The 12,696-nt window shown below is 41.3% G+C and overlaps 1 protein-coding gene across 2 annotated transcripts in view; it reads left to right on the top strand.

Annotated features, from left to right (window-relative positions):
- Window positions 1-642: 642 nt before the first annotated feature.
- The window catches only part of ptprq (protein tyrosine phosphatase receptor type Q), a 36,947-nt gene continuing 24,893 nt past the window's right edge, over window positions 643-12,696 (top strand). For both annotated transcript variants that reach the window (XM_034878789.1, XM_034878788.1), the window contains exons 1-19: window positions 643-1,070; window positions 1,214-1,339; window positions 1,449-1,593; window positions 1,764-2,045; window positions 2,138-2,355; window positions 3,226-3,406; window positions 3,694-4,068; window positions 4,166-4,477; window positions 5,473-5,766; window positions 6,312-6,611; window positions 7,442-7,572; window positions 7,735-7,864; window positions 7,943-8,096; window positions 8,249-8,355; window positions 9,010-9,107; window positions 9,593-9,761; window positions 9,943-10,203; window positions 10,348-10,508; window positions 12,424-12,535. In XM_034878789.1, the coding sequence (XP_034734680.1) occupies window positions 1,026-1,070; window positions 1,214-1,339; window positions 1,449-1,593; window positions 1,764-2,045; window positions 2,138-2,355; window positions 3,226-3,406; window positions 3,694-4,068; window positions 4,166-4,477; window positions 5,473-5,766; window positions 6,312-6,611; window positions 7,442-7,572; window positions 7,735-7,864; window positions 7,943-8,096; window positions 8,249-8,355; window positions 9,010-9,107; window positions 9,593-9,761; window positions 9,943-10,203; window positions 10,348-10,508; window positions 12,424-12,535 (3,601 nt within the window). In that variant the 5' untranslated portion in view covers window positions 643-1,025. The remainder of the gene's footprint in view (window positions 1,071-1,213; window positions 1,340-1,448; window positions 1,594-1,763; window positions 2,046-2,137; window positions 2,356-3,225; window positions 3,407-3,693; window positions 4,069-4,165; window positions 4,478-5,472; window positions 5,767-6,311; window positions 6,612-7,441; window positions 7,573-7,734; window positions 7,865-7,942; window positions 8,097-8,248; window positions 8,356-9,009; window positions 9,108-9,592; window positions 9,762-9,942; window positions 10,204-10,347; window positions 10,509-12,423; window positions 12,536-12,696) is intronic.

The raw sequence follows: 12,696 nt of genomic DNA, 5'->3' as shown, positions 1-12,696 counted from the left end.
TCAAGTATCTTCTCAAACCCTTATTAAACGCACAGACTCAGCATCTGTAGTGCTGACATGTGTGTGTGTTTGACCTCTGAGAGCTTATTGTTGTGTGGGAGTCACCTCTTCATAACAGAGCCCCCTCAGTGGACTCCGTCCGTCCGTCAATCATTTCGCCCTTTCACATTCCTGTCATTCCACATGAGCCAGCACTTTCACCACACCCCATGTCCGGGCCAAACCATTCTCACCACTGCGCTGTTATGAAAAATGTGGTGCACATGCTTATTTTAGATGTTTTGGAGACATAATCTTAGACATGTCTGCTGGGACTGACGGTTGGTCATACAGGGGCATTCGACTGGTGGCTTTGTCAATTGAGCACATCTCAATTTCCCACAAAGCCCCGCCACGTCTCCCCTCAGTATGTCCCACATCCCCAGCCTCCCCCACCTCTCCTCAGGAGCCTATAGCTCTGGAGTGGCCCTGTGCCCGTGGTTGCCATGGTGAACTGCTCTTATCCCAACAAAGAGACAGAATAAATTGGGTTGTACTCATACATTCAAAATCTCTCTCCATGTGTGTGTGTGTGTCTCTCTCTCTCTCTCTCTCTCTCTACATACATACATACACGCAGACTGTCTCCTTCACATAAGGAAACAGCCACTGAACGCTGACGTTTAGTGCGCGCTTAATTTAAAGTTCACGCTCAACTTTAAAACTAAGTCCAAACAAGTGGAGATCCCCCCAGATTTGAGATAGCTAGGATTATGTAATTTACTTTCAAAGAATTTTCGAGTCTTAAAAAGTTACAAACAGTTAACTTTTTGACGCTCAGCTGTAGGTCAGCGAGCCAAATAGTTTGGGACTTTCCACAAGCGATGTTTACGCACAGGGGAAGTGTCTCGGGTTTGTTTATGAGCCGACCAATGACTGGAAGCACACCCATGATCAGCTGTCTCTCGCGTTGGAAGTGACCGCATGTATCCACGTGGATGAGTGACTGCTTGAAGCACTGCTTGATGAGATGACTGACATTTCCAATGGGTGGAACAGAACGTCTGTGGTTACTTGCGAGTTTTTGCCAGGTAAGAGAAAGGCATGCACAACTTTCAGTCCTGTATAAAGCAGTTTATATTCAATCTGCATCATGCTTATCCATCCTGCCAGATGTGTTGAATTTGTATTGAAGGTAGACTACATCTGATGTTTTGACTATGCTCCTCCTCAGGTGGTCCTGCTGACCTGTGAACAGCATTTAAATCCTGTTGAGGTTGAAGTTGTATTTCACTCCTTCCCTTCCACTAAAGATTCAGACACCTACACAATCACCTGCAGGACTGCAAGTAACCAGCTTGTAAGAACACCAGTAGGCTACAGGCGATAATGCACATCTACTCTGGTTTAGTTTAATTTGTTTGAGTTTATTTGATTTAAGAACTAAATTAATTACCACGTCTCTGCAGATGTATATGGAGCCCTTTAATCATTCAGCGTGCTCCCCTGACTGCAAAATGTCACTGCGATTGGTTGAGGACCCGGGAGGATATAACATCACCCTGAGAGCCAGCAGAAAGGATACCACTCTTGAGGCAAAGACTTTTCACTTCAGTGAGTGTCTGTGAACTGTGAATACCACAGTGTAGATGGAGAAAAACAACATACTTGATTAGTGTTTGGGACTGTATAATGTTTATTGATTTGTGTTTGGTACTATATAATGCGTATTGATGTTAACATCTCTCATCTTTTCTCTACTCCGCTTTTGTACGTGTGTTCAGTTCCAGTCTCCCCGTCGTCCCTTCATGCATACAGCACGACGACTACTGCTCTCTTGACTTGGAGACTTCACAGACAACAAAGCATATCCACCTTGAGTCTATACAACACACAAACACAATCCGTCACACACATCTTCAACGTAAGCTCGTCAGAGGCAAACTCTTGGTCAGTGAAAAGTCTCCAGCCTGGCACATGCTTCAAGGCCAACGTTGTGGTGACTACATTCCTTAAACACGTTAATATGACCTTAAAGCAGAGTTTCAGCAGTGGCATGGAAACAGGTACACATTTGCTTTATAACAATCAATCCATCACATGACCACAATTTACCCAAAATGATTGTATTAGTTGATGATAATATTTCGGTCTCCAGCTCAGTGCCCCCCTGACTGGTTAGCGGATGGGAGAAGCTGCTACACTGTGAGAAGGAAGGGTTTGACCTGGAGCGATGCCCAGCACCACTGCAGTGGCCTGGCAGCTGGAAGTCACCTGGCCGACCTGAAGACCCTGGAAGATCTGCTTTTCATTTCTTCACACCTGCGGAGACACAACAACCTTCTGCTGCTGTGGACCGGACTCAACGACCAGAAGGTAGCCTTCTGGTGAAAGTGATTTTTGAGCCTTAATGAATAATTACTTTGTTTTGTCACTTTCCATTTCCATTGTCAGAATAGCTAATGTTTTTTTGAAAATGTGCATAATGTATTATTTAATGACCTTTTCTCACAACGGATCGCATTTGACAATGTTTATGAATACTCATGAATTACTTTGTAGCTACTAATCTAAATAGGGAATTGTCAAGAAAACCTTGTGATTAAGTATTTACAAAACAGTGCATGCTTTTTTTTCATACCCTGTAGCAATTCAGCAGTTATTTGTTTTGGAGCAATATGTGGAAAGTTACCCGCAGGACAGCAGATTTGAAAATATCCTTCAGTATAATTAAACTTCCCTGCATAACATACAAAGAAAATGACAAAGAAAATGATGATGTCTTTGTTTTAAGACGTTTTAAGAAAATGGCCCAAATTGTTTTATATGTATTGTGAATTTACTTCAGGTGAGGTGTAAAATGTGACTTCTATTTGCAGGGTTTCTTTATATGATTGAGTAGAATAGCATGACATTAAGAAAGAAAAACAGAAGAAGAAAATATAAAAAGAAGATACAAAAGAAGAAAATACAGGTCTTATAAGTGCAAATAACATTTCAAAACCAGCCTATCCAAGACAAACTAACAATATGAAAGTTTTCTCTTGGGCTGTCTTGACCAAAGCCTGCAGTAAGGTCATCACATGTTGGAGTGTACCTGAACATAAAATAACAGAAAAAGCTCCATGGCAGCATTTACTCCCTAAAGAGGAGTTTTGTTTTTGATACTTTAATGACAGTGAGCTTGTGATGTCTGTCACATGTATACGCCACAGTGCATACTATTTCTCTTTTGTCACCCCACAGGAGGAGGGACAACTTCGCTGGTCTGACGGCTCAGTCTATAACCTGACGAACACTATGATGTCCTTACTGCCAGCCAATCAGACAGACTGTTTTGCCCTTCAGAGGAATGCCACAGGGCCAGGATACTTTCTTACTCCATTCTTCTGTGACATCCCCTTACCCTTCATCTGCCATTGTCAGAGTAAATAACTTATGTAATATACCTTTATTAACCACAGCATTTAATGCACACACATTGTTTGGCCATTTTGAGGACTCATCCTTAAAATATCAGTAGTTAAAAGGCTCTACGCGCTTTTATAACGTTTCACAACATTACAGCCCTTTACCCTTGATATTGCTCAAACTCAGGGTAAATAACTAATGCAAAATACTAGTTAACATTAACTATATAACATGTGAGCACTTTGTTCTCTAATTCTTTCTCAAGTTGCTTTGATTTTTACTCTGCGTCTCCCTCTTTCACAGCCCCTCCAGCCCCTGTCTCATTTTCCTTTGACCTGGTTCAGGTGACAGAGCAACATGTAGAGCTTTATTGGAGTGACCTCTCACCCTTCAACTCTCTTAATCTTTCATCTTTTGAGATATTCCTCCAGTACCAGGAGGAGACAAATGGAGAGTCAGGTCAGGGTGAAGAAGATAGAAGCAGGATGTCAAAGGACAAAAAGAGGACACAGAGTCAGAGCAGTATTACAAAGATTGTCAGGGTTCCCATTTCCCTCTCCTCCCGAGGGGTAACTGTGGCAGGTCTGTCTCCTGGGAGCATCTACACTTTCACCCTTCGAGCCTCTCATCGTGCTGGCTCCGCCTATAGCTTGGGACAAACACGGACAGCATACACTAGTGAGTTTGCTGACATCTTGTGACACACATCAGTTAGACAAGCAACGTCTAATGCTAAAGGATAAAAATTGAAATGTTTATGTTCTCTTTCTTTCAGGACCTCTTCCTCCTCAAAATATAACTGTTGGCTCTGTTGGCGTCAGTCAGATTAGTGTCCACTGGATGATGATGGATGCACAGTTCAGGGTTGGATGGACATTTGTTGTGCGCTATGTGGACATGTCTTCTGGACAAGAGAGAATAGTTGGAATGACCAATATCTCCAGGTCATCTGAGTTTGGTGGGCTGCAGTCATACACCGCTGTGATTGGAGGGCTGGAGTCTTACAGGGAATACAGGGTGGAAGTTTACACAGTCACCCAGCATGGGATAGAGAGCTGTGGACAGGCACCTGTGACTGTATCAACAGGTAAGCATGTACAGTAACAGGCCTTTTTCACAGGAGCCATTGCAATGTGACAGTGAGTCAAGTATGAACGATACCAAAACAGGAAATTAAATTACATTTAGCTGTTCTTGCTATAATTCTTATTTACACCTGTTATATTCCTCCCTGTCCATGTTAATGATTCATTTAAAATTCCGGGAAATCTAGAAAAGCATTGTTTGAAAACAGGAATGGACTACATTTTAACAGTCATGTGACTTCATGTCATGAGATCATGTGACTGCCTTGTTTATTAAGAACAGAGTTACTTCCTGTGCACAATAAGCAACCAATGAAGGTGTTTGGATGAACACTGAAAAATCTTGTATTTTATATTTTTAATCCAGTGTTTTTAGATGAAAGTGTTGATGAAATTTGAAAATTAGGGCCATTTTGGCCATTTTAACTAGTATCTTCAATTCTGGGTGGCAACACCAATTTATTACAAGGTGCCAAAAGTGAGGTGACATCCTCTCAAGATAAATACGGCAGATTTACTGTAATTGGAAATTGGGATTTGAGTAAGAAGCTAAACATCTTAATCTTCACGCCAAAGGTCCAGCCAGTGGGTTTAGTAGAACTGTCTTTTATTTAGTAAATTGTCTGGATCAGATCAACTGATTTGGTTTTATTTGCTTGATCCTTGCTGTAATGGGCATTTTACTTGATATAATTGTGATCAAAAGTGTTAATTACACACTTATTTGTCTCCCTGTTATTGAGAGGATAACATTACCCTTTTTAGATGTTTTGCATTGTTTCTAGTATAGTATAGTATTCCATATATTGAGTATATGAACTGTGCTGATTTATTTTGTCAACCAAAGTAGATAAATTGGAGATGTTTTAATGTACAGTATGATCTCGGTAATTGTCCAAACAAAAAGCATGCATAATTGTGTTATGAAGATAACTTTACTTTGACCCACGTTAGAGTAGCTGACGACTTAATAACGTTCTTCTGTTGTGCCTCTTAGCGGTGAGGGCCCCTCGTGGACTGGAGGTGTTGAGCACGACAGGAAATCTGACAGTCTGCTGGACCAGTTCACCTGATGACCCACCAGATGGTTATTATATCACATCCCACCCACTCATAAACTCCACTCAAACTTCACTGTGGATAAACCAGTCCAGTTCTGGTGCACACTGGGTGGATGAGTCTGTGTGTGTTAATTTGGGGACATTTACGCCAGGTCAGACATATGAAGTTGGAGTAGTCTCTTTAAGGGGAAGAGACAGGAGCAAGAGGACCAGTATTATACACACCACAGGTAAGAGAACCAAAAGTTTTGCCTTTAAAGGGTAGGCTCACAATTTTCTTACCTGTCTTAAAACAATGGTCAGGCCCATATAAACATTGATTAAAATACATCCGAAAATGCTTCTCATCTTTATTCACCTTAAGTGAATGTAGCCTTGGCCAGGTTACATTAGCAGTTTAGCAGATAGCAGTTTGGTTGCTGTCATCATTCTTCCTGTTCATATTGACCAGTAAAATAATCCCTCCAAACGTTTTTTAAATATAAGTGCACAAATGTATTCAAAACTGTATCTAATGCCAAAATGAGGCCTCAGTCGTCTGAGGTAGCCAGCGGGTATCAAGGAAAGTTGCAGCATTATCAAAATAAAATTCCCTCTTTGTGTTTCCCTGTTACAGCATGTTGCAGTGGGAAGATAGTAACAAAAACATGTTTCATTGTTCTTATGGGTGCCTGATATTGTAATGTGTGAGCATTGTAAACATATACTTAGATTTCTACCATACTAGTTATTTAGTAAACTATCTTTGTCTCTGTCTCTCCCTATTTAATTGTAGATCCAATGCCAGTTCAGGTAGCAGTCTCTCTTTCAGTGGGCACGAACTCTGCAGAACTGTACATCCAGCATCCACCGCTGGGTCTGATTGATGGGGTGAAAGTGTGTGTTTGTCCAGGAATGTGTGACAGTTTGTGTGAGGGATTGTGTGGGGACACATGTGACTGGTACTCCCTCCCTGCTGGTGTTCATATCGTTACCCTTAGCAACCTGATACCAGGATCAGAGCACCAGCTCCGAGTGTATAGCACAAGCCGAGAGAAGATAGGACCGCCTTACTACACCCGCCCCGTTAGAACAAGTGAGTTACGTCTCCAAATACTAGCCCATATTAATGCACATACTGGGCAAATCGCCAGTGGCAGCAGATACATTAGGAATGCTTCTAACTTAAATGTGTGAGCTTAAAAACATTGGGCCACTGTAATGATCTTGCAATTTAGTTGACCTTCTTCAGGTTACAATACAATAACATGACCCATGTTATTGTATTGTAACCTGAAAAAGGTCTTTCCTCACTTTTTCTCTTAAAAATTGCACTACTGTAGGTGTCCTCATTTGGCACTGATTCAAAGTACTTTTTCACTTATTTTTTGGATTATTAGATAAATTAGATTAGATTCCACCCTAATATTGGCATCACTTTACTGGTTAACGTTTTGGCGTTTGTTTAAAGATTTTTCTTGATAACTCAACATTTAGTAACCACACAAGTCAACACCATGTAGGTCAGGCCTCTTACTATAAGACAGATGTTATATTGTATGATAGATATTGTGTCTTGTTATGAGCCAGTAACATTTTCTTCTGTTTATTTTCCTAAATTAAAATAAGACAGGTGGCCAAGAGAGCAGAAACAATATCATCTTTATAAAAAAAGTTGGATTATCCTAGTGTGTTATAATAAGTTATTAGTATTTTTACTGAGAGTGATGTTTGCATTTGTAAAACTTAATTGAAAACATTAATTTCAATATTACTGCAGTGAAAAAGATCTTTAAAAAACATGAATATGCATCATCACATAATCCCAAGGTTTTTAAAATATCCCCAAACAAAGTTAATAAGTATTTTTAGTGTGTTACAGAAATATTTACAGCATGGGTTATGGGATATGGTTTGTGATTTTAGGCCTGGCTCCTCCTATCAGAGTGAGGGAAGGTGTGGTGACAGATTCCTCTATAGAGCTGCTTTGGGATCCAGCACAAGGACAGGCTCTCAGCTACGAGGTCATCTGCCTGAACTGTGACCATTCACACATGGTAAACAAGACTACAAAATCATGTTTTCTCCCTGAGATTCATTGTGACCAGTAGTTAGCATGGTTTTATCTGTCAAACATGAACCTCCCCTCTACCCCTCTAACTAATGCTGTTACAGTAAGAATAATAATAAGGCTCTTTGGTTTTTCCGTCATGCTACAGGTGCAGAAGGTGTTAAGTCAGAGTGCGACGTTTTCTAATCTGACTCCAGGCACATTCTACCACTTTGCAGTACGAACAGAGAAGGAGTCCTTCACAGACAGTTCCCCTGTCACCATCAACATCACTGCAGGTAAGCCTACACACATACACCCACTACTCAATCTTTCTATTCTAACTTGTAACTTCATGTAATGTTTGTATACACCAGCTCCCAGTCCAGTGGAGCTGTCTCTTGTCAATAAAACCCTATCATCCATACACATTTGTTGGAGTGTGGTCCGGGGAGTTACGAGTGGACTCATCCTGTCAATCAAAAACAAAACATACAGCCAAGAGCTGATCATTTCTCCTCAAGAGGCCAGGTCAGTGTCACTCTTGTCAACCAGTGCACACATTATTACAGTTTTATTGAGACTGGAATTACAACCACCAGATCAAAACTTTGCAAGTGCAACATGGATTAATTTAAGCTTGTGCTTAAAACACTGACTGCTAGACGTGTGTGTGTTCACAGATCTTACAGCTTTGAAGGACTCGCTTACGGAAGTCAATATACAATTGAAGTAATAAGCACCTGCGGGGAAAGAAAGAGTAAACCGGTTGCTATGATTCTCCATACTCGTAAGTTCAAGAGTCTAAGACATATGCAGTACCCGTTTGTGTGTGGGAGGAAGAGATAATGTAGAGATTTTAAAAGGAATGTAGCCAGTCAGAAGAGAGCAGAAATATGCAAATACAACCTAAAATACATAATAGATTAAGACCGTAAGAGTATAAAGGAAATACATATTTCTGTAAGGAGTGCAGGTTCCAAGATAAACCATGATAGACAAAGAAGGAAATTATTTCTGTACTTGGTTTCAGCCTTAGTTTGCTTCACTGAGAACATTTTATTGCAATATTGTGCCAGAGTAGGATGGCCGTTTGAAATAAATCATTGTCAAAATACAAATTAAAGCACAAGCTGTAAAGCATAGAGGGACAAGCCAAAAGATAAAGCATGTACTTCAAACTTTGCTTTTAATGCTGTTGAACAGTGGTTTTAAAAGGATAATGCATGTTATACTTCCACATATTACATATACCAAATAAATAATTTATATTATTCTAAAAGTTTGCCCCCAGTATCTTTCCCTGGTTGTTCAAAGTGAACCTATAAAGTATGTAAAAAGTTCACCTCACAGCTGTATTCACATGTGTATCAGCCAGAGTGACAGATGTGATGATAATGTGTGAGTACGTGGTGTCAAGTGCTAATGGGAATGTTGTCTCCAGTCCCAGATGTGCCACAGGAAGTGGCTCTTTCAGAGCAAGTAGTGACGTCTGTGTTTGTCACCTGGAGACCACCACCAGGACAGGTGGAGGGGTACAAGGTAAGACATGTATACCACTGCACCTGTTCCAAGTAACAATCGCAGAAGATGAGACAGGTATTATTGGCTGGTACGCCGCAGTAACTTTCAGACAGATTTGCGTAATGATGCGCAGCCTTCCTTGTCATTTCTCATACACACACAATACATAAAATGTTTTTTTTTCAAGGACAAAGAAGGCCACCTGCATCAGGTTCCGCACTCACTTGTTACCGGTTACTTAGCAGCCGTTGTCGGCATACCACAGATTTGGTTACCAACCCCTTTAAAGATGTATGACCTCTGTAGTGCCACAGCCAGGAAGAATGACTAAGCACATTACATGCATGCACAATACAAACCAACAGAAATAAATGAGAGACATTGTATACATTCAGAATTGGTCATCCCAAAAAGTGTTATGTTTTCATTGCCAGTCATTGAAACTTGAATTGTTTTTTTTCAAACCAGAAAAGAAATCCAAAGGTGTCTCTTTTTTTTCTCAGCTTGTTTTTGGCCTGCGGTCTTTGGACAGGAAATCATGGATTGAGGTGCTTGTTCAAGGGGCTATTTATGAGATCAGGGATTTGGTCCCGGGATCAGACTACAGCGTCAGCATTCGGAGTGTGCTGGGCTCAGACACCAGTCAGGCAGTCCACAGAGATTTCAGCACACGTAAGAGACACACACAAACACACAGGTTTAAATTCTGTACAGTGTTTCAGAAAGCACTGGACTGTCAGGATAGAAAAAGCAGTTAGAGCCTCCTATACTCGTAACACATACAAATAAATAATTGAATTGTGGCCTAAGCGATGCACACTAAAGGTGGAATATTGCAAAAACTGTTTTGCAGGCCCAGCAGGAATATGCGCCCTCCATTTAGACAACATCAACTCTTCTTCTGTTTCTGTGAGCTGGGACAGTGCATTTGGAGAGTTTGACTTTCACAAAGTAACTGTGGCCAACACCTCAATCAAAAACACACTCACCGTAGGCAAGGAGCAGCGAGTTGCCGTGGTTACAGGGCTGGTGGATGGCTGCAGCTACAACGTGAGCGCTGAGAGAGTGAGAGGAGTGACAGCAGGGAGCGCTGCCTTTCTGACTGTGACTACAGGTAGAGCATAATTAAAGGGCTTCACCTGTCAACACCCTCATATTATCACCTGCCATAATCACCTTTTTTGTTAACTGCTTTTGTTAATAACTGAACTTTCTCCACCTTTCTGACTCCATATCTCCCTTTCCTGTGCTTTTTGAGTGCCAGACCGTGTGCACGGAGTGCGTGTCGTGAATGTGTCTGCACGTGCATTCTCGCTACGTTGGGAGCAGGCGGCGGGGTGTGTGGATCATTACCGAGTCAACCTTCTACCAAACCAAGGAAAAGTCACACTGCACCCTGCACGTGACGGATACATTCAGGTACACACACATACTCAATGAAACACAAACTGCTTAGATGCGGGAACAAGGGCATTTCTGAATTTACATTTCTCCTACCCTTGGACAACGGGACAGTACAGTTCACCTTATTACAACCAATGCAGTTTTATGAAGAGCAGTAAAAAGGGAAGAGGCCCGGCATTGTAGAGCTATAGACTTGCAGAGTTACGATACTGAATGTACAAACTGCACACACACACACACACACACACACACAAAAAACACATGCATGCATTATCTCTCCTCCCATTCAACATTCAAGTCCTGCCCCATACCGTCTCTTCCCGACTGCCAGGTGTCAGATACCCCCCAAAATGTAACCTTACACACCACAAACACAGAGCACACGGAGCACAGAGTTGAGTAATTTATCTCATTATTTATTAAGTTGGCTTCATGAGCTCAACCCTGAATCATCCATTTGCTTAAGCAGCTCTCCCTCGAGAAACAGACCAGAGGGAAAACGTTAGCCTTGTGCTAATGAGAGGACCCACTCCTCTTCCCGGTTAACTAAAACATTTTTGGAATACCTCAAGACCAAGAGCCGTTAATATCCAATACCTGGACTACTAACCAAGTGAACTTTACTCATGACACTAACAGACGTCTAGACCTGGAGTTATTCCTGTTCAGCTCAGTGGATTACCTGTAGACTACTGCTAAAGATTGAGAACTAACACTGGATGCCGCTCTACTGGAGAGGCCTTTAACCTGCTCTGTATAATATAAAGCTAACTCTGCTACACAGTATGGCCTTCTTCTTACTCATACTCTGCTTGGGACAGGTACACTCACAGGTAAGAATTCAACACTCATATAGATGTATTTTACACTCAGTTATACAAAACATTTCACACTTACAGACTGTTAGACTGTTAAAATGCTTGATCATATTTCTGGGAGGTAACATAAGCTATTACTATTACTCATTGTCATAGAAACATACTAATGTCATGGGTGCAAATATTGCTTGCAGCACACACTAAAGCAGAAGACTGCATCACAGGCCACACTGTTCTACTGTCAAGCTGACATAAACTATCAAAGATACAATCACGTCTAACCGTGAGCAGAAACAAGCTGTCTTCCATTCACAACCACCCACCGTCATATTGATACAGATGGCTGAGGATGTAAGGTTTCTCTTCAAATAGATTTGTGGTGATTCTGTCATAGGCTACATAATAAAATGCATTTCCAGAAAGATGATTGCCACTGATCTTATTCTTGCTTCTATTTGGGCAGATTTAAAGATGAATGCTGTAAAGCCTGCAATAACAAATGACTATTGCCAAAACAAGTAATGAGAAGATATCACCTTTAGGAAATTGGGATTTTTATTTTTATTCTTCCCATTTTCTTATATTTTATTGAGCAGTATCCACTTTTTATTGTTTATCCAGCTTGCAACATTATAATAAACAGTGGTATGATGAAGTGATACTTCAGCTGTAGGGAACCACTAGTCTCGCTTTGCCAGACGCTCCTCCAAAGCGCGCTTAATGAAGGACTGGCGACACCATATAGCATTTGGGGATAAGTGGAAAATGTGTTCTGGTTTAATGGCATTTATTTAAACCAATCAGAATCATGGGCGGTGCTTAACTCTGCACAGAGCTGTTGCAAAATAGTCGTGCGAGAGAAAACAGATTGGACAGATAGTCTAGCTATAAGTCTCAATTTACCATGCAGAAATCTAAGGAGTCAACAATAGTCCTCATCCACTGATTTAAAATTCCAACACAAAAAAAGTGGAAGTAAACGGAAAATACATGCACCGGGCAGAATTTCCTGCAGCACCGGGGCAATCCCGGAAGTGGAACGCTAAGGCTGTAGACTAGGGATCCAGTGGTCTACAATATATTACTCATTAAGTGTTTTTCTGTTTTCACAGGCCGATGTGGTAAATGTCAGTCCACGGACACAATACAGTGTAACGGTCACAGCAGCGTCCTCTTCCAACATCAGCCCTGGAGTCAGCCGCATGATCACTACTAATGAGAGTGGTGAGATGTGCACACGCAAACACAGTTTTTGTTTTGTTTTGTTTTGATTGGTTATGCTTTTGAGTGTTAAAGTGCCCTCAGGCTCTCGTCTGCCCTCTGGTGTTCAATTCAGTCTCTGCATAGCACACACACACACACACACACACACACACACACACACA

Source organism: Etheostoma cragini, chromosome 8, assembly GCF_013103735.1.
Source record: "Etheostoma cragini isolate CJK2018 chromosome 8, CSU_Ecrag_1.0, whole genome shotgun sequence".
In the NCBI taxonomy this organism is placed as follows: domain Eukaryota; kingdom Metazoa; phylum Chordata; class Actinopteri; order Perciformes; family Percidae; genus Etheostoma; species Etheostoma cragini.
This window is presented reverse-complemented; position numbering and strand designations above follow the sequence as displayed.